At 47.0% G+C, this 27,960-nt stretch overlaps 1 protein-coding gene across 1 annotated transcript; it reads left to right on the top strand.

Moving 5' to 3' along the window:
* Positions 1-57: 57 nt before the first annotated feature.
* Positions 58-27,600, top strand: LOC144728257 (uncharacterized; the record flags this gene model as incomplete). Its single annotated transcript, XM_078607565.1, has 2 exons — positions 58-1,101; positions 20,693-27,600. Coding segments are annotated over exons 1-2 (6,972 nt in total), but the record flags the coding sequence as incomplete, so codon positions are not given.
* Positions 27,601-27,960: the final 360 nt, after the last annotated feature.

Raw genomic sequence — 27,960 nt, 5'->3', positions numbered from 1 at the left:
CAGGCAAAAATGAGTTGTTTATATGGTGGTTACTGACCCACATATGGTGGGCACTGACCCACTCTAGCTCATCCCTCTGCTGGGCACCCATAAACTTACAAGACAAAATAATGAATATGTACGCTATTTAAACACAGATAATATCAAAACGTAATTCCCTACAGTAGCGAGAGGCAGAGATGAAAGAAGGAATATAAGGCAAGGCATGGATATGAGTTGGGATATACAGGAGAGAGAAAGCAAGTGAAAGGTGAAGAGAGACAGTGTTCTATATCAGTTTAAAAAAATGCTTGTACTGGCTGGCTGGAAAAGACGGTAACGTTCAAAGGACAGAGAGAGACCAGCATGGTTGCTGGTCTCTATATAAAAGATAACGTTGGGGTCTAAAACAAATTAAGTGATTAAACAGCATTTGTTTTACTCTTTCTGAAAACTTTTTTAACCAGATTTATTTCCCCTCAAGCCATCTGAAGGAAGCAAACATTTCTTCCCTTCTTGGTGAGAACGAAAATTGTATCGGCTTTAAGTAGAGTGGTACACTCAATGCAGCATTAAGCAGGTGTGTGCATGGGTTTATATGTGGTACTATTGTACAGCAACCAATAAATTAGACTAGGTTTGTAAGTATATTTCTTGACATAAATAAAGCATTTCTAATATTGACCTAACAGGTAAGACGCATTTAGGGAACCAAAATAGTTCAGTAATTATAAATCTCCTCCCCCAGCCCATACAGGTGGGTATTTAACTAACAGAGTTGGCAAATATCCATAGTTACTACCAAGGTGCGTCTCGGCTATTCACGGTGTAAAGTATACCAGGGCTGTCACCAATATATACAGCCCTGTGACAGTTTTGTAAACATTGCGTGGACGCTACCTCCGAAGCACCTGCAGACTTGAGGACACTTCTTTCTAGTGATCGTTTACGTGCTGTTCGGTAATGTCCTTACTTCGTGAATAATACAGTATTTACACTCTTTAGTTCAGTATTTATGTCAAGGAAAAAGAAAATATTTGTGCTAAGAAGAGTGGTCCATGTTAAAATTAAAGACGAATAAAACAAAGATGTTCTTCACTTGGTTACTCATGTTCTGTGCTGGTAAGTACTTTGCGCACTCTTTTTACTTTTCATTTGCATCTCAAAAGTTGAATGAATTGCCCAGTATATTGCCTAGCTTACTGTGTGTGATAAAAACATATACAATTGAATGTTTCATATGTATAAACACTGGAATAAAAATCTAAACCATAATTATTCCTTGTAGGTATTCAAATAGTGTAACTTTAAATTTGATGACAACGATAGAATGGTTTAATTAATTGCGCATAAACATTGTCTTTCAAATGAAAGTAAGCCTAGCACCGTGTTTTACTATGCACGAATGTAGGCATTCAATATTATTTACTTAGTAACAACATGTATAATGAATAGAGACGGAATGTTTCAAAGCATGTTTTACATTTACGCATTGTCATTCCAGTACGATATATTATCATTAATGCCTGTGGCCAAATGATACCACAATGTGCTTATCAGATCTCTGAAGTAAAGTAGGTTTGATGGGCATATATAGTGAATGGATGGGTTGACCATCTATGCACTAACAGGTTGTCAAAAAGGGGCTGCGAGGCTACATTGTGGTGGGTAGTCGAGTGCAGTTGCGGCAATATACATTGTTGTGTTGTACCTCTATGCTTCTACATCTATGTTGGTGTAGTGTAAAGATATTTTTAGATAACGATCCACACGACGTGGAGAGAGGCCGTAATCCATCAGTGGATTGACTCATGCGCTGTACATGGACATTAATGATAATAATGCAGTGTTTATATGAGTAAGCAATGTTAAACCTTAAATTATAACAATTACTAAAACAAAACATGTACATTATGAATGAAAATCAGCTTGGTGTTAATTATCAGTCGAGCCGGTGAAATACACATTTATTAGATATTTCAGCAATCGTGGTTGTGCACACATGCGTTAGTATATTGAAGTGAAACGGTCAGTATGAATAGTTATTATTAGCCTCACAGTAGTAGGTGAAGGTGTAGCTCTCTGTTACAGGGAGCTCTAAAAGAAACTCCGAAAGAAGTATTTGACCTGTTCTTCCATACTGGCCAGACGTATGGAAGAACCACCACACGCGACATAACGATACCACCCATTTACACTGCTTGGGTCGACCATGGAAGGGTGATTTAGTAACCACAATATATATACAAGGGACACAACTGAAAACACATCAGCATATGCTTAGATAGTATCAAAATGACGAAATAACGAGGCGCGGGATAGCAGGTTAGAAGCAAATCTTGATTTAAAGCTTTCGTGACTGCAGGAATACATATTCTATGGGTCTTTTGGTGAAGCCACTTAGATAGAAAAATAAAAAAAAATATCACGATGTTTCGATCGCAACACGAGAAATCGTCTTCACCTGAAGACTTCACCTGAAGATGCTTGTGTTGCGATCGAAATGTAATATTTTTTTCATTTTTCTATCTACGTGGCTTTACCGAAAGACCCATATAATAGGTTAGAAGCACTTTTGTCAAATGGAACATAATAAAGAAAATAAATAATTATTATGGATATAAATAAATATTCCGATGTGCTTAAAGTTTTTCATCAGTGAATATTACCTGCTATGATGTAGGGATCAAGAAGTTTGACGTTAACAAAGAAAATGGATCAAATCTACAAAGAGATGGAACCAGCGACATCTGGATTTCAAGTCCAGTGTGCTAACCATGATACTGCGACAGCACCCATATGAACATACCAATAACTGAATGGTATTTAAATAAAATGTATACGCCACATATCATCAATGTGGGTTGAAAAGCGAAATATTAGGCACACTCCTGTGTGCGCCAGTTAGCATGTTTTGTGAATTCAAATTATTTAAGAGCAGCATTTCCTGTGTAGTGGATGCTAAAGATCCATTGGCAACATTCATTAGATTAGTCTGCTGGTGTGATAATCTACAATTGTAGAAGGCTGACCGTCAAAGGACATTGGTTTGTTTACAACTACCGCATATCTACATTGTACATGCTTGATCAGTCCAGTTTTTGCGTTATCGGTTTATTTGACTACTTTTGACGCTGGTCAAGGTGCATTGGGGAAGGCAGGGAGCAGGCATGTGAAAGCATAGGAGCACAGCAAAAGTATTATTTTGCACGTTTCCAATCATTATCACTCTGAACTTGCAATCCAGGTAACTGGTTCAAATCGATTCCCCGGTGCGGCAGTTGAAACATTGAGACGTGTTTCTTAAATCCCTCCACCTCTGTCTACCCAGCAGTATAAATTAGTACACCACAATCGCTCGATCGGCAGGTTGCATACGGTAGGGTAAAATATGGATTCTCCCACCTTTTCCAGACGTCTGGCCAGTGTGAAAGAGGAGGCATAAATACCCTCCAGAGCAGTGGTTCCCAACCTTTTTTGGCTACTGTACCCCCCTTGTTGAATTGTGTATCAACCGAGTACCCCCTTGCTCGATCCAATGTGTTCTGAGAAATAAATGTATGAATAATGAACATCAATATTTTTACCGAATGTCCATTTTGTGAGGTATCCTAACTTAGCGAGTAACTGGAAGTGAATTAAAAAAATTCAACGGACGCATGACGTAATTTGTTTACGCTCGCAGATTACTCTTGGAAACCACATTGTTTACGATCAATGAGTTTCGAAAGGTATTTTATATCGTTCTAGCTTACTATATGTCTTTACATTTTATCGTTATATTGGCAGATTAATTCATGATTATTTACCAATGACTATCATGTGTGATATAATTACACATTTATAAATCACCCCACGTACCCCCTGAGATATTGCCACGTACCTTTGGGGGTCCGCGTACCACTGCTCTCAAGGATATCGATGACTAGAGCAGCAGTCGCATGAGTAAGCAAATGCAAGGCTGCATTTTTACATCTTTGTCTACAAATTAAATAATATTATACTAACATGTGTTTACATCAAGTGAAAGTAATACTCTTTACTAATACTGTCATTATGTAAGGGCCTTCGTCAATTTACTTCTTTATGAAGGCCATGCCGTGTTAAAGGGGTTGTTTTACCAGGTTCATGGTGCAGTTGCGTAACCCCTTGTGCCACTAATCAACAGCTAGCAATTGATATATGTCGGTGATATTGCCCATTGGTAGTGCGTTTGCAATTTTTTGCAGAAGTAATCCTGTATTTACTAATACCGTCATTATTTAAGAAACGTCGTCAATTTACTTCTGTATGAAAGCCACGGCGGGTTTGATAAAGGGTTGTTTTTATCAGGTTCATGGTGCAGTTGTACAACTCCTTGCACCACTGATCAACAGCGACCATTGTAACACGTAGGCTTTCACGACCAATAGCCATAAAAACACTTTTTCTGTTAGATCGCATAAATATATCGTATCGTTCACCCTCCCATCACCTGAAATAGCCGATTAGTGAGCTTTGTCACGTAAACAAGACGTGCCAATTAGTTTCTTAAATCCCTCCACCTCTGTCTACCCAGCAGTATAAATGAGTACACCACAATCAATCAATTAGCAAGATTGCATGCAGTGGGGTAAAATATTGATTTCATAATATACAACTATACATTTGTGGGGTCTACTCTCCAACACACCGGTTTGCTGAACTAGTAACTAATCGGCATGTTTTGTTTACGCGACGAACCTTACTTATTGGCTATGTTGGGTGGTGGTGGGTGAACGACACATATATTGATGCAATCTAACCTAAAAAACCTTTGTTAGAGAGCTACCATTATATATGGCGGAGATATTGCCTTGTGGTAGTTTGTTTGCAGTTTGTTGCATAAGTTCACAGTCCAGAGGTCGACGTGAAAAATATTGTGGGTGTTTGTTTATTCGTATCTCAGTCCACTTGTCCTGGTGAGGGTCGCGGCGGTAGCATGTTGGGTAGGGCGGTCCAGACCTCCCTTTCCCTGGCGACAGCCTCTCGCTCTTCCTGGGGAATTCCCAGGCGTTTATTTTATTTATTAAATTCCGTTTTGCAAAAGTGCTTCTAACCTGCTATCCCGTGCTTCATTTTTTCGTAATTTTTGATCCTATACGTGTGTTTTCAGTTGTGTCCCTTGTTGTATATAGTGATTTTTTTAAATATTAAAATTGTGAAAATTATGGACATGTGTTACATTTTTTCAAATGTTAATGTAATTAAGTGTATGATTATAAATAAAAAAAATAATTCTTAATATGTATACATATGATTCGGAGCGATTATGCATAACGGTATCACGAGTTATTATTATTATTGGCTCTGTCGTTGTCGAGGGGTATGCATTATCAATAGTGATAATATCAATGATTCTCGCTTAATAATTTACTGATTCTCGCTTATCAATTATGTGTATTGTAATTATGTCTGGTCTCAGAATTCAGAGATCACCGCAGGATACAGTTCTCGCAATTGAGATAAATGATGCATGAGTTTTGGAAGAAGCACTCGGACCCTTCTCAATCTAAGCAACTTTAATATCAACTCTAATATCTAAGAATACCAACACCAGAACCCGTGCAAATATACGTACTCATAAATCCGTACTAAACCATTATAAAAAGCAACAGTGATCTAAACACAAGATTATGCAATGATAACTGAACACCAGGTGAACGTCTAAAAACAACAGCATGCATCTAAGCATGCATGCTCATAATATACGTATCAAATGATTAGAAAAGCATCAATGATCGAAACAAGATTATTAATTAATTCCTTGACAGTGTCAAAGTCCAAAAGCTCGTTCCACCTTTGCACATGTGGTACATCCATCCGGTAAGCTTTGGTTCATCCCTGTGGCTGGCTCCGCAGACATCCTGGTACCTGATGTCATAACCCCTATCATACTCCCTTCACCCGGAGCTTATGCCAAGACTTGTGTGAACGCAGACCCACTTGCCCCGAGTGATGTTTGTCGACTCATAAAAGTGAGCCCCTATATGCGATGTGTGTCGGTGTCTGTAGCACATGTTTTTAAGTCCGGAACAGCCTTCCCTCCTTCCTCTCTGGGTGTTCATGTCTCGATTTGTCCTCTATCCTATTGAGCCTGGTTTGCGGAGTTTGATTCCCATTCACAATCAACACGGTGGCGATTATCTGAACCGGTCCTGGTTCCCCCCCACTTGGTCGACTCAGCCTTAATTTGCATACCTGGTGCGGAATGTAAAGATAGCGACTGGGAAGACAAAGGCGGTCGGGCATGGCTCTGGTTATTCATATTATTTTTGGTCGTGGAGAATTGGCATGATTAGTTTTATGTATCTTATTCTGAATGATCCTTAGGTTCAATACTTCAATACGAACTTCCATAATTAATTATCAAGTTTCATATGCTTGTTTGACTTGCATCCCACTGGAATTTTTGCACACGGCGTTGGTGTACGGTGCTTTTTCTGCAATATTTTGCTGTCTTTTCTTGGATTTTTTGTTTGCACATAGTCACATAGTCATTTTAAGATGTTTTCTTGTTCATGTTTTTGTTTTTCTGTTTGTTGCGGTTGCACCCGATTCAAGAGCCGAATGGCTCACAGGGCTATCTTCTTCTTCTCTTATATATAAGTCTCCGCGCGCTCGCACTTGCGGGGGATTTGGCTCTCGGACGTTGGGGTTTAAGACTGAAATAACTTCCCAGCCGGCACGCCCTAAGCCCCACGGTGGGAATAGGCTATTCCGTTTTCACGTCCGTAAATTTTAAAGTCGTTTAATTAACGAATTAGTGGCATTCTTATTTTAATTATTTACTTATTGCGCAACATCGACCGTACCAACTCACGCCAATTTCCTGGGGGGGGGGGGGGGCGGACCCTGCCAAGTGATGCGCTTGCCTCCAGCTCATGGGGGACATTTTATTTTATGCGTTTAACATGGAATAGATATACACATCACGCTGCCGATTTCTCATCTCAGTGTGATGTCCTCTTCCCTCCCCCCATCCCAATGCGTGCAGTTACTGATATAAAGCCCTTATATATTAATTTTATATTATTTAAGCGCTTACATAGTATTATTCTGCCTTGGGGGGGGGGGATGGTGGGGGGGGGGTAGCGGCCCAGCTCGCAGCCTGGCAACGTGTCACCACCTCCGGCTTGCCAATCTAGGCGAGGCCGCGGGCTCTGCACGGGACGAGGCGTCACCACGCCAATGTAAAGTACAATTTTATTGAATCTTTCGCTAACAACTCAGGTTTATTGTTTACTATTATTAAACAAATAAGTTTACAAATATTACAATGAAAATGTTTGTGTGCACATAACTCTGCTTCATTATTTACTATTATGAAACTAATAAGTTGCCTAATACTGTATTACTATTATAATGTTCATGTGCAGAAACTACATGCGTGTGCCTAAAGTCGATGTCTGTGTGTGTGAGTCCATATGTGTTTGTGTGCGTGTAAGTCGATGGGTTTCGATGTGTGTGGGTCCATGTCTGTGTGTAAGTCCATGTGTGTGTCTGTATTTTTCAAACGGACAACGCCCCGTGTGTGTGTGTACGTACAAGTGTTTGTGTGTGTGTATGTCAGTCCATTTGTGTGCGTATCAGTCGCAGTGTGTGTGTTCGTCCACATGTGTGTGTAAGTCCATACATGTGTGTTTCACTCGAATCGTGTGTGTGTAAGTCAATGCGTGTGTGTGAGTCAATGTGTGTGCATGGCTCCATCTGAATGTGATGTGCGTTTGTGTGTCTATGTGTGTCAGTCGATGTGTGTGTGTGTCAGTCCATATGTGTGTGTTAGTCCACATGTGTATGTCCATACATGTGTGTGTCACTCGATGTGTGTGTGTAAGTCAATGCGTGTGTGTGTGAGTCGATGTGTGTTAATCCATGTGTCTGTATCTAAAGTAGATGTCTGTGTGTCACAGTCCATATGTGTATGTGTGTGTAGGGCAATGTGTGTGCAAGTATATATGTATGTGTGTGTAAGTCCATGTGTGTGTGTCTTAGTCGATATGGATGCGTGTAAGTACATATGTGTGTTTACGTCAATGTGTGTGTGAGTCCACGTATGTCTGTGTGTGAGTCGATGTGTGTGTGTGTGAATCGCTGTACGTGTGTACGTCGATATATGTTTCTGTAACTCCATGTGTGTGTATCTAAAGTGCATGTCTATGCGTGTGTGAGTCCATATGTGTGTGTGTGTGTCAGTCCATGGGCGTCTGTGTTAGTCGCTTTGTGTGCATGGCTCCATGTCAGTCAGTGTAAGTCCATTTCTTTGCGTGTCTGTAGGTCCATGTGTGCGTGTGAGTGAATGTATGTGCTTTATCGACCTGCTCAAGGCCTATGATACCATATCATAGGCCTTGAGCGGCCACGGTAATTCCCTCCCTTCTCTACGCTTGCGAAGCATTGACCCCCCTAATGGAACATCTTCGCCGGTTACAAACATTTAGGCTGGCCTGCTAACGATCTATCCTGGGTTTAACCATATGTGTGTGTGTGCGTCTAAGTCGATGTGTTTCTATGTGTGTGGGTCGATGTCTGTGTGTAAGTCCATGTGTGTGTCTGCCTTTTTCGCCCGAGCAACGGCGGGTACTTACCGGTAGTACAAAATAAATTAAACGGAAAAAAACCCAAACCTCATGGCAATTATGTATGGATAAGTGGGTGTTAATAAAGCATGCAATGAGTCATATTCAAAAGCTCCTGACTCTGTGCTGTATTGTCATGAAACAATATAATTCGATTACCATGTAGATTATGCATATGCGGTGGTTGTCATTTTGAGCATTTAAACTTTCCAGACACCAGTGTTTGTTAATTCTCAGACAGTTGTTGAAACAGCATGGGACATTCTTGTCACTTTGCCCTGAATTTGCCCTCGGGTTGGCAGCGAGTTTATGGTATTTTTCCATGGGTCCTCTCTTTTGCGTCCTGTTCTGCCCTGTTCTTTGGAGATGCTGATGCCAGACGCCGTACGTAAACTTCTCTCTCAGAAATGTCTCTGGGTCACTCCTTGCCCAAGCAAGGGTGATTTCCTCTTTAGCCTGCCATTAACGTCTTCCCCCTTTGCTACATGAGTCGGGTTAATTTCTGGGAAGCAAAGTACACTACGGCTTCACAAGACCATTCTTATCACGTCTATCTGATCAAAACCTCTAGTATTCGGTTTCACGCTTCCCATTCTGGTACTGTTTGGCTTTGTCATCTGGTTTTTACTATTTTCGGTACACAGGGAATGCGTATGTGTATATGAAGTATAGTAAACTACGGCGGGAAACCACTTGACGGGTAGCACACTGTATTCACACTTGGGTTGTCACAATAACACGTGTTGTCACTACAGCTCACGCTACACGTTCCACCTGACACGGGTGGTAACTACAGCTCACGCTACACGTTCCACCTGACATGGGTGGTAACTACAGCTCACGCTACACGTTCCACCCGGCTACACACACACGGGCATTCCAGCCCCGTAGCATCCGGGGAACCTCTAGACCCACCCCAGCTTGGGTACGGATCACGACCACTGGGTCCCGCGGCCCGGTCCTCACACGGACGTCCGGCCCCCGGGTCCCAAGGTCCCGCCTCTGAGCCACACAGGGCCCCGGTCCTTACAAGGACAGCGGGACTAGGTGTCTCAGGGCCCTATCTCTTCCTCCTCCGTCTTCCGTCTTCACTGGTCACCAACTTCTCCCCGAGCGCCCGCGCGCACCGCCTTATATAGCCCTTCGCTCCAAGGAGACGGAGCCTATGCGGACCGCGATGTGAGCACCCACCCTAGCCGACCAATCATCACGCGCTGCCCCACGATCCCTTCTCGTGTCAGCGCACATAACCAATCACCACGCGCTGCCACACGATCCATCACTGTCAGCGCGCGTCACCAACACACAGCCAATCACCATCACATAACCCATGACCCCGCGCTGACCTACGATCCCTCACCGTCAGCGCGCGTCACCAACACACAGCCAATCACCACGTGCTACCCCACGATCCGTACTACCAGCGCGTATCACCACTACATCACCCCCCCCCCCACATAGCTCGCAGCCGGCCCGGCTGCCAAACAACAACAAACCAACAAAAAAAAAACCCCACTCCCGAAGTGTGCCTCGTAACACAACAACAACGCAACACAACAACACAACACAACAACACAACACAACAAGAACCTATGTACAAATCGACGAGCAACACAATAAAGTTATTCCGAAAAAAAACGTGTCCAGTGTCTCCTTGACTACCGATCCCCCTTCTGCACGCTCCTTGAATGGGTGATAAAGCGGTCGAGCGGACGGGGAACGGAGGGACGAGACGCTCCGGCCGCGTCGGCCCGCATCCCCACCCCATTTATTCGGTCAGGAAAAGTTGCGCGACCTAGCACGAGTCCGCCTGGCCGGTCTGTCGACCGTCCGGTGGCACCGGCAGCCCAGGAAGGCACGGTTCGGGCCTGGAAGAACCGGCCGTGTCCCGGGGATCCGGTCGTCGGTGGTCGGCAGCCGTCAGTTCCCGGACACCTGGGAGCGGATCAGGCGAAAACATGTGAGGATCAGGCGAAGAAATCTCCCTCCCCGGGTCGTCGGTCACATCACCTGCTCGGCCATCACGACACAAAGGAAGGCCATATGGTGGCGAGAACGGTTTTAGCTGGGAGGGGTGAACGTACCACCAGCGCTTTCCCCATTTTATCTGAACACACTGGGGGCGTGCAACCCGCACGACCTCCACGGGTCCCCGCCATGGCCTCAACAATTTAGGTGACGTAGCCAAAGGTGCATGAGGGCAGTGCAGCCAGGCCCTATCGCCCGGTATCCAATCGTGCACGGACACCTTCCGTGCACGCAAGCGCTCGTTGGCGACTTGCCGAGATCTCGAATTAAGCCGTGCGGCCTCCCGTGCCTCGGCGAGTTTAGCAATGTTAAATTGAATATGGTCGGCCAATTTGGAATTAGGCCGCGGCACGGAAAGTCCCAGCTGAGTCTCCATGGGCGGATCGGCCTCCCGACCATACATCAGAAAAAATGGGGAAAACCCCGTAGCCGCGTGGGGGGCCATTCTATACGCGGCGAGGACCCCCGGGACCTGCAAGTCCCAGTCGACCTGTGCCTCGCACACCTGCTGGCACAACATGGAGGTTAAAGTCCTGTGGAGTTGCTCCACCATCCCGTCAGTCTGTGGGTGGTACGGGGAGGTACGCACTTTTTTAGTACCCAAAAGGTCACACACCTCCTGCAGCAATTTACTCGAAAAATTCTTTCCCTGGTCAGTCAGCAAGCGTTCGGGAGCCCCCTTGTCCAAGACGTAGCCTTGGACAAAAGCATCCGCCACGGCCGCCGCTGACTGGTTGGCGAGTGGCCACGCCATAGGCCATCGGGTAAAGTATTCCACACCAACCAACAGGTACTTGTTACCCCTAGGCGTGACAGGAAAAGGCCACAAAATATCCAGCGCAACGAGCTCGTTGGTGCGCGAGACCTGAATAGACTGCAGCGGTGGATTTGGCGCAATGGGCGGTGGTTTCCGTTTGGCGCAATCCACACACCCGTTCAGTATATTGACCACATCGCTCCCCATCCCCGGCCAATAATAGACACGCTGGAGCAGAGCAAGCGTTTTGTTAACCCCCAGATGTAAGAGGCGTTCGTGTGCAGCCAAAACAACTTTGCCCCGCATAGCAGAAGGCACGACGAGTGCGTGCCGCCGGGACATATTGTCCCACCTCATTAGCAGGCCCTGCTTGAGCAGCCAGGAGCCAGCCCGTGTTCGACCCTCCTCGGGACCCCCCGCCTTACGACGCAACGCGAGCAGGGAGCTGTCAGCCATCTGGAGTCGGCCCCACTCAACGAGAGACAGTGAGAGTAGCGAGTCCCGCCCGCAGGGGTAGCGGGAACGTCAACCATCGGCGCATTCGTGGCCGCGACCAACTCACTCTCGGGCACAGCACCTGGCGGTTTACAGCGCGCCGACCCCATCAAGCATGCACATTCAGGACTAGGCGACAACCGCGACAGGGCATCCGCGTTGGTGTGGCGCAACCCCTTATGGTAAGTGGTCGTAAATTGATAGTCCTGGAGGACTTCCAACCACCGTGACAATTGGCCAGAGGGCTGGGCGACCCTCAATGAATACTGAAGCGCCGCGTGGTCCGTCCGGACCGTAAAATGACGGCCATAGAGATAAGGTCGAAATTGCTGCACAAAAAAAACAATAGCCAGCAACTCGCGACGGGTGACGCAGTAGCGCTGTTCCGCAGGCGACAAAACCCTGCTACCATAGGCGACCACCCGTTCAACTCCCCCAACGACCTGTGAGAGCACCCCCCCAATGCCCGTGTTACTAGCATCAGTATCCTGCAAGAAGGGACTCGTAAAGTCAGGGTAACGTAAGGGCGGGGCACCCACCAAGGCGTCCCGAAGGGAGCAGAACGCGGCCTCTTCCTCTGGCCCCCATCGAAACCTGACTCCTTTGGCTGTTAGAGCGTGCAAGGGTTTGGCAATGGTGGCGAAATGCTCCACGAATCGGCGGTAGTATGACGCAAAACCAATGAAGCTGCGGACCTCAGAAACCGACGTGGGCGTTGGCCATGAACTGACACAGTTTGTCTTCGCGGGATCGGTGGAGATCCCCGAAGAATCGACAATGTGGCCCAAGTACCTTACGGATTTCCGCAGAAGGTGGCATTTCGCCTGTTTAAACTTTAACTTAGCCGAACGCATCTGCAAGAACACCCCTCTTAATCGCTGGAGGTGTTCCTCAAAGGTTTTACTGAAAACAATGACATCGTCAAGATAAATTAAGCAAGTATCCCATTGCAACCCCGACAAAACCAATTCCATAAGGTGCTGAAACGTCGCGGGAGCGGAGTGGAGTCTCATGGGCAACCGATTAAACTGGAACAGGCCCCCTGGGGTCCGGAATGCCGTCTTAGGTTTAGACTCATCGTCGAGTGGCAGCTGCAAGAATCCCGACAGTAAGTCAAGTGTAGAAAAATACTGCGCCCCGGACAATGCGTCCAGGGACTCGTCCATCCTGGGGAGTGGATACGCGTCGGCCACGGAGATTTTATTCAGGCGACGGAAATCCACACAAAATCGCAAGGAGCCGTCCTGTTTTTTAACCAGAACGATAGGTGCTCCCCACGGACTGGATGAGGGCGAAATGATGTCGGCCGTCAGCATGTCATTGACGGCCGATTGAACGTGTTCCTTCTCGGCAGGACTCAGCCGGAAGGGATTCTGCCGGACTGGTGCTGCATCGCCTGTTTCAATGTGGTGGCGTAACAGGTCCGTGCACCCAATATCATATTTGTGCGTGCTGAACACATCGGAAAATTCGATCAGCAGAGCGTGCAGCGCACCCAATTGCACCCTTGACAAATCACTTGAGTCCGCACACAGCGAATCGACCCATTCAAGGTCATCACCCGATGTAATTTTCTGCGCCGGGACGGGATCAACATGTGCAACAAGGCGCTCTTCCGCAGGGACCCGTGCCGCGTGAGCAAGCACGGTGCCCTGCGGAATAATGGCCGGCCTTGAACCAGCGTTTAACACCATAACGAACGGGTCCCCGTCGGCCCGAACCAACGTTTGAGCCACCGCCAAATCCAGACCCCCGACAGCTCTATTCGATGGACCCAAAAGCACGCCTTGTCCCGCAGTCTCCCCACCCAATGGCTTCCGCAACCGGAGGGGTATCAACATCTGCGAACCCGGGGGCACATGCACCGTCTGTGTCGCTAGCGCTTGGATCGTCGCGCACGCCGTCCGTATTTCAGTAGGGTTAGACAAAAAGGAAATACCGCGACCCGATGGCAGCTCAATACAACGTTGATCCACGAGAATTTTAAGACAAGGAACCGCTAGGGAAGAGGAGACGAAAATAGGTCCCGCCAATTTTATATCCCCTATGCAAATGGACGCCCGAATCTGACCGATAATACCCAATGAGCCCCCATTTGCCGCGTAAAATGGCACGTCCACCGGAAGCAGAGGTCGACATTGGACGGGGAGAATGTTATAAATGAGGTCTGAAATTATAATGGCCGACGCTCCCGTGTCCACCAAAACCCTGACCTCGACCCCGTCTATGAATCCCGTAACGACCGACGAACCGGCCGCCGCGGCCACAATTCTGTGGCCCAACTCGGACCATTCAATGTCCCCCGGGCCCCGTACGAACCCCCCTCTCCGAACCGATTCCCCGCCCCCAATCGCACATCCTCCGCCGCAAAGCGACGGCCCATGTGTGTCGTGTATGTAAGCCGAGCATGTGAAGTGCCGCGACTTGCCGGGGGTAGGTGGGACGACTTGGGGCCGTGGTCGTCGTCCAGCCGAGGTCCCGTGGCGCGCTGACGCGCGGCACCCGGACGCCACGTGGCCCCGAAGGCCGCAGTTGTAGCACGTGATGAGGGATGTCGGAGGTCTCGGTTGCTCCAGCTTGCGGGTCGATCGCAGAGGCGACCGACCCCCCGACCTCCAATCCCCCGGTCGTGCAGCCGCGAACGCCTCCTCCCGTGGGCGAACGACCTGGGGCTCGGTGACCACCGGGCCCGGAGCTGAGACCCCGGCAGCAGTGCAGACGACCACCTGTTTCCGCTGCAGGACCTCGTGCGCCTGAATACTCGTTGCAACACGCAACGAACATATATCCACTTCGTCGGCTGTGTTGATGGGGACCCCCAGGTCCTGTGCCAACTTGAGCAGTTGTTCCAAAACCATAGCGTCCTGCCCCTCCTCGTCCATACGAGGGAACGCGGCATCGGCGAGGGCCAGCAACGCCGTGCGGTAGGCGAGCGCGGTCTCCGTGTCTGCCTTCCGTCGGCTGTAAAATTGGTGGCGGCAGGCCGAAGGTGGTCCGTAAACTTTGGCCATGAGGCCCAGCGCAGCCTTGAGCGTGGAGCGGGCCGATCTCGATGCGGACCTGAAGGCCGCGAGCGCGTCGTCGTCCAACATGGCAGGCAGTGCCCGCAGCGCCGTAGCGTCGGACCAGGCCGACATCTCTTGATGCGCCAGGAACCTACGTTGGAATGCGCCCCAGTCCCCGCCTTCCGCCTTGAAGGCTGTCAACGTGGGAAGGCGCTGCTGGAAGATGATGTCGTCCTCCGCCACGTGGCTCTCCCCCGCCGCACCGTCGGTCTGCAAAATGGCGGCCCCTATGGCGGGTGGAAGATGGCGGCCCGTAGCGCGCGCTGATGACGTAAGCGGCCGCGCTTGGAGGACTCCCACCACGTGTTGCTCGCCATTCCCGCCAAAAGATGTCCGCTCGGTAGAAATGGCGGGAACTGCAAAGTCATTTTGGCAGGAATCTGCGAGGCGAGTCTTTTGAATGTCCGTCGACGTCCCCGCTCCTCCCGACGTGGTGATCTCCGCCAGGATGGACGCCGCGGCGAGTAGCAGCTCCGCCAGGCGGGAGTGCACGTCGCGGAGTCCGGCATCAGCCCCCAGCCGCTCGTCGGGTGCCCATGAGGGGTCCTGCGGTGCAGGCATCTCCTCCTCTTCTACCCCTGATGCCTGCTGGCCCGAGTCGTCGTGGTTATCCTCGCGGTCAATCTCGTGAGTCCGATGAGTCTTCCTGGTATCCATGCCTGGAAGACTGTTTCACTCCTGACGCCAGTTGAAGTATAGTAAACTACGGCGGGAAACCACTTGACGGGTAGCACACTTTATTCACACTTGGGTTGTCACAATAACACGTGTTGTCACTACAGCTCACGCTACACGTTCCACCTGACACGGGTGGTAACTACAGCTCACGCTACACGTTCCACCTGACACGGTTGGTAACTAGAGCTCACGCTACACGTTCCACCCGGCTACACACACACGGGCATTCCAGCCCCGTAGCATCCGGGGAACCTCTAGACCCACCCCAGCTTGGGTACGGATCACGACCACTGGGTCCCGCGGCCCGGTCCTCACACGGACGTCCGGCCCCCGGGTCTCAAGGTCCCGCCTCTGAGCCACACAGGGCCCCGGTCCTTACAAGGACAGCGGGACTAGGTGTCTCAGGGCCCTATCTCTTCCTCCTCCGTCTTCCGTCTTCACTGGTCACCAACTTCTCCCCGAGCGCCCGCGCGCACCGCCTTATATAGCCCTTCGCTCCAAGGAGACGGAGCCTATGCGGACCGCGATGTGAGCACCCACCCTAGCCGACCAATCATCACGCGCTGCCCCACGATCCCTTCTCGTGTCAGCGCACATAACCAATCACCACGCGCTGCCACACGATCCATCACTGTCAGCGCGCGTCACCAACACACAGCCAATCACCATCACATAACCCATGACCCCGCGCTGACCTACGATCCCTCACCGTCAGCGCGCGTCACCAACACACAGCCAATCACCATGCGCTACCCCACGATCCGTACTACCAGCGCGTATCACCACTACATATACAAGGAGCTATGACATTCAAAATGAACAATACCACACTTAATATATTTTTTTGGAAAAGGCAATACCCTCCATCAGATAGTCATCAGATATCTTAAATTCCTTAGCGAGCTTGTTTTATTTGGCCTTTTTGCCTCTTGTATATAATCTGACTATGAATAGCCACGATGAGAGCGTAACTAGGAAAGCAAATTTGGTTTCAGTAGCTCGTCCTGCTTCTTTGATAAGTGATGGTTGTAGTTATTCCATTCCATTGTAAACCGTACCGAAGGGCTTATTAAAAATATCTATCTGAAACACCCTCCTATTTATGTTTTCTACATTGTCTATATATTGCCATCGAGATCTACATAAACATTCCTCCACAACATTTATTACTTATCATACATCATGAATCCACCGAGCAGTATAAATAGGGTACACGATTGTGATTGAAAAATAATCAGTATAATTTTTTATGCCTTCACGCTACCAACGTTTATCTTCAACCGTTTTTGTGTTGTGATCTATGATTTATATTCTCATCTGTTTCATAATTGTTTTCCATATTTCAGTGTATGATATATTTTGCTTAGGATTGTCACTGTTTTATCATACCTCTCTTTTTATTCTATGATGCGTTTTACGGGTTTAGATCGCTTATTCTCTTATTGACTTATATGTGTTGCCACTATCTATGACAATATATACATTTTGATTATTTATGACAAATGCAGGCTTTTCATTATTTGCGAAATTGTCCTGAAATTGATTGTTGATAGAGGCTTTCAAAACTAATATTATCAGAATTGGCTAATTTCGTACGTATTTGTGTATGTTGAAAGTTTTTCGCATCATACATAGCCAACCGTGGTAATCGTGTAGATGTAATTCATATTTTTTTGCGTTAAGCTCTCCATCCGACAAAGGCAATCAAATAAAGATGTCACGTGGGCTTTGACACCCCATGAGTCCCCCACCCTCAGCTCCCTACAACTTGACTCTGTCACCCCAGGAGGCCCCCACCCTCAGCTCCCTCCAACTCGACTCTGACACCCCATGAGCCCCCCACCCTCAGTTCCCTCCAACGCGACTCTGTCACCCCATGAGCCCCCTCTCAGCTCCTTCCAACTCAACTCTGACACCCCATGAGCCCCCCACCCTCAGCTCCCTCCAACGCGACTCTGACACCCCATGAGCCCCCCACCCTCAGTTCCTTCCAACTCGATTCTTACACCCCATGAGCCCCCCACCCTCAGCTCCCTTCAACTCGACTCTGACACCCCATGAGCCCCCCACCCTCAGCTCCCTCCAACTTGACTCTGACACCCCATGAGCCCCCCCCCCCTCAGCTCCCTCCAACTCGACTCCATCACCCCATGAGCCCCCCCCCTCAGCTTCTTCCAACTCGACTGACACCCCATGAGCCCCCCACTCTCAGCCCCCTCCAACTCGACTCCGTCACCCCTTGAACCCCCCCCTCAGCCCCCTCCAACTCGACTCCGTCACCCCATGATCCCCCCACCATCAGTTCCCTCCAACTTGACTCTGACACCCCATGAGTCCCCCCCCCTCAGTTCCCTCCAACTTGACTCTGACACCACATGAGCCCCCCCCCCTCCAACTAGACTCCGTCACCCCATGATCCCCCCACCCTCAGTTCCCTCCAACTTGACTCTGACACCCCATGAGTCCCCCCCTCAGCTCCCTCCAACTCGACTCTGACACCCCATGAGCCCCCCCCCCCCTCAGCTCCTTCCAACTCGACTCTGTCACCCCATGAGCCCCCCCCCCTCAGCTCCCTCCAACTTGACTCTGACACCCCATGAGCCCCCCCCCTCAGCTCCTTCCAACTCGACTCTGATACCCCATGAGCCCCCCCCGCTCAGCCCCCTCCAACTTGACTCTGACACCCCATGAGCCCCCCCCCCTCAGCTCCCTCCAACTCGACTCTAACACCCCATGAGCCCCCCACCCTCAGCTCCCTCCAACTCGACTCTGATACTCCATGAGCCCCCCCCCCTCAGCCCCCTCCAACTTGACTCTGACACCTCATGAGCCCCCCACCCTCAGCTCCCTTCAACTCGACTCTGACACCCCATGAGCCCCCCACTCTCAGCTCCCTTCAACTCGACTCTGACACCTCATGAGCCCCCCACCCTCAGCTCCCTTCAACGCGACTCTGACACCCCATGAGCCCCCCACTCTCAGCTCCCTTGAACTCGACTCTGACACCTCATGAGCTTCCCACTCTCAGCTCCCTCCAACTCGACTCTGACACCTCATGAGCCCCCCACCCTCAGCTCCCTCCAACGCGACTCTGTCACCCCATGAGCCCCCCACCCTCAGCTCCCTTCAACTCGACTCTGACACCCCGTGAGCCCCCCACCCTCAGCTTCTTCCAACTCGACTCTGACACCCCATGAGCCCCCCACTCTCAGCTCCCTTCAACTCGACTCTGTCAACCCATGAGCCCCCGACGCTCAGCTCCTTCCAACTCAACTCTGACACTCCAGGAGCCCCCCACCCTCAGCTCCCTCCAACTTGACTCTGACACCCCATGAGCCCCCCACCCTCAGCCCCCTCCAACTCGACTTTGACACCCCATAAACCCCCCACATAGATTATGTAAAGCTTCCCTTTGTATTTAATTTGCAATAATAATCGTATTCTTTCACATGGAAATAGCACATTTACAAGGGTCAGATAGAGTTTAGATATCCAGTGAAGAAGATCCATCGCATGCAAACCTACCGGCTCCCTTCAGAGATTTGTTCATGAAGCCATCCAGATATATAAACACAGATACAACTTCAACCGAGAGGATGGGTACAAACTGAGCAATTATTGGAAGGACGTTATTAACCAGGTAAAGTCTTAACTGACTGTGATGTTTCCATCCTACCTGCCTATGTCAGCTGTTATTTCATGCTAATCTCTCACATTAACATAGCCACTTCCGTGCCCTCCTCGAGGAGGCCGCTCTCCTCCTTTTCTACAGTTACATGCTAATTTCTCACATTAACATCATGCTAATCTCTCACATTAACATAGCCACTTCCGTGTCCAGTTACATGCTAATTTCTCACATTAATATCATGCTAATCTCTCACATTAACATAGCCTCTTCCGTACCCAGTTACATGCTAATTTCTCACATTAACATCACTAGCCCCGGCCACTTTATGACCCTTGGGCTCCACCCATTTCAAACCTTTTAAAACAGTCTGCATCAGCAGCAGACCATACTTTCCCACCTGATGACGGACGCTTGTGTTGCGCCCGAAACGTCGTGATTTATTTTATTTTATGCCTACGTGACTTTACCGAAATAACCAAAGAGTATGGATTCCTGTAGTCACGAAAGCTTAAAATCAAGAGTATCCTTTCTCAGGAAAATAAAGTATACGAGTACACGTTACTGCTAAGAAATAGGGTAAGACCAATGATAAACTATTGTGTGGCGTTTTGCAAGCATAATCGATTGATTTTCGGGTATGATTCTGGTTAACGAAATATCTTTTGAGCCTACAACGATTCAGTTGGTTCAAAAAATCTCAGAAAGTACATGTGCAGTCAACGTATTCATAAAAAACAGTTTGAACCTGTTGAAATGTTTATATAAGCTCACCAATGCCGAAGAGGGTGCAACATTTATTGTACAGTAGAGAGAAAGAGATGTATTTAATCACTTCAAATGCATCTCTTTTTGTGTTGCAAAAACACACATAGAGATGGATATACAGAAGAAATAGATAAATAGAGACAAACTGAGATATAGAGAGGCAAATTTAGGTACACCGTTTAAAAATGAAATCTAAATTAATAATGTTTTCATTTATTTTATTTTTTAGCCAATTCAACTGTCTGAATTGCATCAGATCACATGTTTGAAGGAGTTATACCATTAAGCTCTGCGTTTGAAATTGTGAATGCAATATCAGCTTTATGGGTCGAGCGGTGGCACAATAATCATTGCACCACACTATGAACGTAGCCACCTGAATAACATTTCGAACTATGGCTAGCATCAAAAGCGAGGTCCAAACCCGATTCCCCCCTTCCAAAGCTCCACTGACGGGTAATGTGAAGTATGGTAAGACAACCCACAAGACCAACTGACATAGCATGGAGAGACCTTCATGAGATTGACAAAGGGCTTTAATTTATATTTGTTTATTATTGTTTATCTGCTATGAGTAAAATATCGTAATAATTAGTCATTATTAGCATGTTAAAAAGAAAATTCCAATCAGAATAAAAGCAATATACTCAACAATTTGTTTTACATAACCTGCTGTTAATATTATAATTCTCAACAGGAACGATGGCATCCGCAACAGTTGCTTCAATAAGTGAATCAAGTCCTGCTTCATTACTCACAACAAATATAACTGCATATACAATGTCAACAAGTATATATGTTCCATCAAAAGAAGATAGCACAGCAACAAAAGGAAGCGATAATCTTTCAACATCAATATTCCAGTCATCTACAGAAAATGTTTCTCCATTGGCTACTCCAAGCTCGGACTCTGTGTCAACAACAGGAGCACCAAGTACATTGTCAACAACAACTCTACCATCACCTACAGGAATGTTATTTTCAAAAACACTTACGACAGACACTACAACTGTTTCCACATCCACAATTACCTCAGAATTAACAACTTCAAGTACTGAATCTGGCTCAACAGCAGCAGAAACAACAGGAGCACCAAGTACATTGTCAACAACAACTCTACCATCACATACAGGAATGTTATTTTCAACAACACTTACGACAGACACTACAACTGTTTCCACATCCACAATTTCCTCAGAATTAACAACTTCAAGTACTGAATCTGGCTCAGCAGCAGAAACGTTTACATTGTCAACAACACCATTCACATCTCTGACGACAACGTTCTCTACGACAACACCTACGTCAGACACTTCAACTATTTATTCATCAACCATGATCTCAGAATCAACAACTTCAAATACTGAAACTGTCTCAACAGCAGCAGCAGCAACTTCCCTATTGTCAACAACATCATTAACATCAGCGACTGCAACAACTTCCAGTATAGTAACGGTGTCAACAGCAGAAACAACGTCTCCATTGTCGACAGTATCATCCACATCACCAACATCACCGTTGTCTTCGACAACACCTACGGCAGACACTGCAACGATTTCCACATCCACCGTTACCTCAGAAGCAACAACTTCAAGTACTGAAACAGTTTCAACAGCCGCAACATCTCCATTATCAACAACACCTTTCACATCAACGACTGCAAGAACTTCAAATATAGAAACGATATCAACATCAGTTGCATATTCTCCATTGTCAACAACATCATTGACATCACCAACATCACCGTTTTCTTCCACAACACCTATTTCAGACACTACAACTATGTCTCCATCCACCATTCCCTCAGAATCGACAACTTCAAGCACTGAATCTGTCTCAACAGCAGCAACAACGTCTCCATTGTCGACAACATCATCCACATCACCAACATCACCGTTTTTTTCGACAACACCTATGTCAGATACCACAACTATTTCACCATCCATCATTACCTCAGAATCGACAACTTCAAGCACTGAAACTGTCTCAACAGCAGCAGCAACTTCCCCATTGTCAACAACACCATTTACATCAGCGACTGCAACAACTTCCAGTATACTAACGGTTGCAACATCAGGAGCGACATCTCCATTGTCGACAGCATCATCCACATCACCAACATCACCGTTTTCTTCTACAACACCTACAGCAGACATTGCAACTGTTTCCCCATCCACAATTACCTCAGAATCGACAACTTCAAGCACTGAATCTGTCTCAACAGCAGCAACGTCTCCATTGTCAACAACACCATTCACATCTCCGACTACAACGTTGTCTTCCACAACACCTATGTCAGACACCACAATCATTTCTCCATCCACCATTACCTCAGAATCGACAACTTCAAGCACTGAAATTGTCTCAACAGCTGCAGCAACTTCCCCATTGTCCACAACACCATTTACATCAGCGTCTGCAACAACTTCCAGTATACTAACGGTTGCAACATCAGGAGCGACATCTCCATTGTCGATAGCATCATCCACATCACCAACATCACCGTTTTTTTTGACAACACCTACAGCAGACACTGCAACTGTTTCCGCATCCACAATTGCCTCAGAATCGACAACTTCAAGCACTGAATCTGTCTCAACAGCAGCAACAACGTCTCCATTTTCAACAACATCATCCACATCACCAACATCACCGTTTTCTTCGACAACACCTACAGCAGACACTGCAACTATATCTCCATCCACCATTACCTCAGAATCGACAACTTCAAGCACTGAATCTGTCTCAACAGCAGCAACAACGTCTCCATTGTCAACAACACCATTCACATCTCCGACTACAACGTTGTCTTCCACAACACCTATGTCAGACACCACAACTATTTCTCCATCCACCATTACCTCAGAATCGACAACTTCAAGCACTGAAACTGTCTCAACAGCAGCAGAAACTTCCCCATTGTCAACAACACCATTTACATCAGCGACTGCAACAACTTCCAGTATACTAACGGTCGCAACATCAGGAGCGACATCTCCATTGTCGACAGCATCATCCACATCACCAACACCACCGTTTTCTTCCACAACACCTATTTCAGACACTACAACTATTTCTCCATCCACCATTCCCTCAGAATCGACAACTTCAAGCACAGAATCTGTCTCAACAGCAGCAACAACGTCTCCATTTCCAACAACATCATTCACATCACCAACATCACTGTTTTCTTCGGCAACACCTATGTCAGACACTACAACTGTTTCCCCATCCACCATTACCACAGAATCGACAACTTCGAGCACTGAATCTGTCTCAACAGCAGCAACAACGTCTCCATTGTCGACAACATCATCCACATCACCAACATCACCGTTTTTTTCGACAACACCTATGTCAGATACCACAACTATTTCACCATCCATCATTACCTCAGAATCGACAACTTCAAGCACTGAAACTGTCTCAACAGCAGCAGCAACTTCCCCATTGTCAACAACACCATTTACATCAGCGACTGCAACAACTTCCAGTATACTAACGGTTGCAACATCAGGAGCGACATCTCCATTGTCGACAGCATCATCCACATCACCAACATCACCGTTTTCTTCTACAACACCTACAGCAGACATTGCAACTGTTTCCCCATCCACAATTACCTCAGAATCGACAACTCCAAGCACTGAATCTGTCTCAACAGCAGCAACAACGTCTCCATTTTCAACAATATCATCCACATCACCAACATCACCGTTTTCTTCGACAACACCTACAGCAGACACTGCAACTATATCTCCATCCACCATTACCTCAGAATCGACAACTTCAAGCACTGAAACTGTCTCAACAGCAGCAGAAACTTCCCCATTGTCAACAACACCATTTACATCAGCGACTGCAACAACTTCCAGTATACTAACGGTCGCAACATCAGGAGCGACATCTCCATTGTCGACAGCATCATCCACATCACCAACACCACCGTTTTCTTCCACAACACCTATTTCAGACACTACAACTATTTCTCCATCCACCATTACCTCAGAATCGACAACTTCAAGCACCGAATCTGTCTCAACAGCAGCAACAACGTCTCCATTTCCAACAACATCATTCACATCACCAATATCACTGTTTTCTTCGACAACACCTTTGTCAGATACTACAACTGTTTCCCCATCCACCATTACCACAGAATCGACAACTTCGAGCACTGAATCTGTCTCAACAGCAGCAACAACGTCTCCATTGTCGACAACATCATCCACATCACCAACATCACCGTTTTTTTCGACAACACCTATGTCAGATACCACAACTATTTCACCATCCATCATTACCTCAGAATCGACAACTTCAAGCACTGAAACTGTCTCAACAGCAGCAGCAACTTCCCCATTGTCAACAACACCATTTACATCAGCGACTGCAACAACTTCCAGTATGCTAACGGTTGCAACATCAGGAGCGACATCTCCATTGTCGACAGCATCATCCACATCACCAACATCACCGTTTTCTTCTACAACACCTACAGCAGACATTGCAACTGTTTCCCCATCCACAATTACCTCAGAATCGACAACTTCAAGCACTGAATCTGTCTCAACAGCAGCAACGTCTCCATTGTCAACAACACCATTCACATCTCCGACTACAACGTTGTCTTCCACAACACCTATGTCAGACACCACAATCATTTCTCCATCCACCATTACCTCAGAATCGACAACTTCAAGCACTGAAATTGTCTCAACAGCTGCAGCAACTTCCCCATTGTCCACAACACCATTTACATCAGCGCCTGCAACAACTTCCAGTATACTAACGGTTGCAACATCAGGAGCGACATCTCCATTGTCGATAGCATCATCCACATCACCAACATCACCGTTTTTTTCGACAACACGTACAGCAGACACTGCAACTGTTTCCGCATCCACAATTGCCTCAGAATCGACAACTTCAAGCACTGAATCTGTCTCAACAGCAGCAACAACGTCTCCATTGTCAACAACACCATTCACATCTCCGACTACAACGTTGTCTTCCACAACACCTATGTCAGACACCACAACTATTTCTCCATCCACCATTACCTCAGAATCGACAACTTCAAGCACTGAAACTGTCTCAACAGCAGCAGAAACTTCCCCATTGTCAACAACACCATTTACATCAGCGACTGCAACAACTTCCAGTATACTAACGGTCGCAACATCAGGAGCGACATCTCCATTGTCGACAGCATCATCCACATCACCAACACCACCGTTTTCTTCCACAACACCTATTTCAGACACTACAACTATTTCTCCATCCACCATTCCCTCAGAATCGACAACTTCAAGCACTGAATCTGTCTCAACAGCAACAACAACGTATCCATTGTCAGCAACATCATTCACATCTCCGACTACAACGTTTTCTTCAACAACACCTATGTCAGACACCACAACTATTTCTCCATCCACCATTACCTCAGAATCGACAACTTCAAGCACCGAATCTGTCTCAACAGCAGCAACAACGTCTCCATTTCCAACAACATCATTCACATCACCAACATCACTGTTTTCTTCGACAACACCTATGTCAGATACTACAACTGTTTCCCCATCCACCATTACCACAGAATCGAAAACTTCGAGCACTGAATCTGTCTCAACAGCAGCAACAACGTCTCCATTGTCGACAACATCATCCACATCACCAACATCACCGTTTTTTTCGACAACACCTATGTCAGATACCACAACTATTTCACCATCCATCATTACCTCAGAATCGACAACTTCAAGCACTGAAACTGTCTCAACAGCAGCAGCAACTTCCCCATTGTCAACAACACCATTTACATCAGCGACTGCAACAACTTCCAGTATACTAACGGTTGCAACATCAGGAGCGACATCTCCATTGTCGACAGCATCATCCACATCACCAACATCACCGTTTTCTTCTACAACACCTACAGCAGACATTGCAACTGTTTCCCCATCCACAATTACCTCAGAATCGACAACTTCAAGCACTGAATCTGTCTCAACAGCAGCAACGTCTCCATTGTCAACAACACCATTCACATCTCCGACTACAACGTTGTCTTCCACAACACCTATGTCAGACACCACAACTATTTCTCCATCCACCATTACCTCAGAATCGACAACTTCAAGCACTGAAATTGTCTCAACAGCAGCAGAAACTTCCCCATTGTCAACAACACCATTTACATCAGCGACTGCAACAACTTCCAGTATACTAACGGTCACAACATCAGGAGCGACATCTCCATTGTCGACAGCATCATCCACATCACCAACACCACCGTTTTCTTCCACAACACCTATTTCAGACACTACAACTATTTCTCCATCCACCATTCCCTCAGAATCGACAACTTCAAGCACAGAATCTGTCTCAACAGCAGCAACAACGTCTCCATTTCCAACAACATCATTCACATCTCCGACTACAACGTTTTTTTCAACAACACCTATGTCAGACACCACAACTATTTCTCCATCCACCATTACCTCAGAATCGACAACTTCAAGCACTGAATCTGTCTCAACAGCAGCAACGTCTCCATTGTCAACAACACCATTCACATCTCCGACTACAACGTTGTCTTCCACAACACCTATGTCAGACACCACAACTATTTCTCCATCCACCATTACCTCAGAATCGACAACTTCAAGCACTGAAATTGTCTCAACAGCAGCAGAAACTTCCCCATTGTCAACAACACCATTTACATCAGCGACTGCAACAACTTCCAGTATACTAACGGTCACAACATCAGGAGCGACATCTCCATTGTCGACAGCATCATCCACATCACCAACACCACCGTTTTCTTCCACAACACCTATTTCAGACACTACAACTATTTCTCCATCCACCATTCCCTCAGAATCGACAACTTCAAGCACAGAATCTGTCTCAACAGCAGCAACATCGTCTCCATTTCCAACAACATCATTCACATCTCCGACTACAACGTTTTTTTCAACAACACCTATGTCAGACACCACAACTATTTCTCCATCCACCATTACCTCAGAATCGACAACTTCAAGCACCGAATCTGTCTCAACAGCAGCAACAACGTCTCCATTTCCAACAACATCATTCACATCACCAACATCACTGTTTTCTTCGACAACACCTATGTCAGATACTACAACTGTTTCCCCATCCACCATTACCACAGAATCGACAACTTCGAGCACTGAATCTGTCTCAACAGCAGCAACAACGTCTCCATTGTCGACAACATCATCCACATCACCAACATCACCGGTTTTTTCGAAAACACCTATGTCAGATACCACAACTATTTCACCATCCATCATTACCTCAGAATCGACAACTTCAAGCACTGAAACTGTCTCAACAGCAGCAGCAACTTCCCCAATGTCAACAACACCATTTACATCAGCGACTGCAACAACTTCCAGTATACTAACGGTTGCAACATCAGGAGCGACATCTCCATTGTCGACAGCATCATCCACATCATCAACATCACCGTTTTCTTCGACAACACCTACGGCAGACACTGCAACGATTTCCACATCCACCGTTACCTCAGAAGCAACAACTTCAAGTACTGAAAGAGTTTCAACAGCCGCAACATCTCCATTGTCAATAACACCTTTCACATCAACGACTGCAAGAACTTCAAATATAGAAACGATATCAACATCAGGTGCATATTCTCCATTGTCAACAACATCATTGACATCACCAACATCACCGTTTTCTTCTACAACACCTATTTCAGACACTACAACTATTTCTCCATCCACCATTCCCTCAGAATCGACAACTTCGAGCACTGAATCTGTCTCAACAGCAGCAGAAACTTCCCCATTGTCAACAACACCATTTTCATCAGCGACTGCAACAACTTCCAGTATACTAACGGTCGCAACATCAGGAGCGACATCTCCATTGTCGACAGCATCATCCACATCACCAACACCACCG

Source organism: Lampetra planeri, chromosome 28, assembly GCF_965212315.1.
Source record: "Lampetra planeri chromosome 28, kcLamPlan1.2.h2, whole genome shotgun sequence".
In the NCBI taxonomy this organism is placed as follows: domain Eukaryota; kingdom Metazoa; phylum Chordata; class Hyperoartia; order Petromyzontiformes; family Petromyzontidae; genus Lampetra; species Lampetra planeri.
Note: the sequence above shows the minus strand (reverse complement) of the source record. Positions and strands in the feature narration are given on the sequence as shown.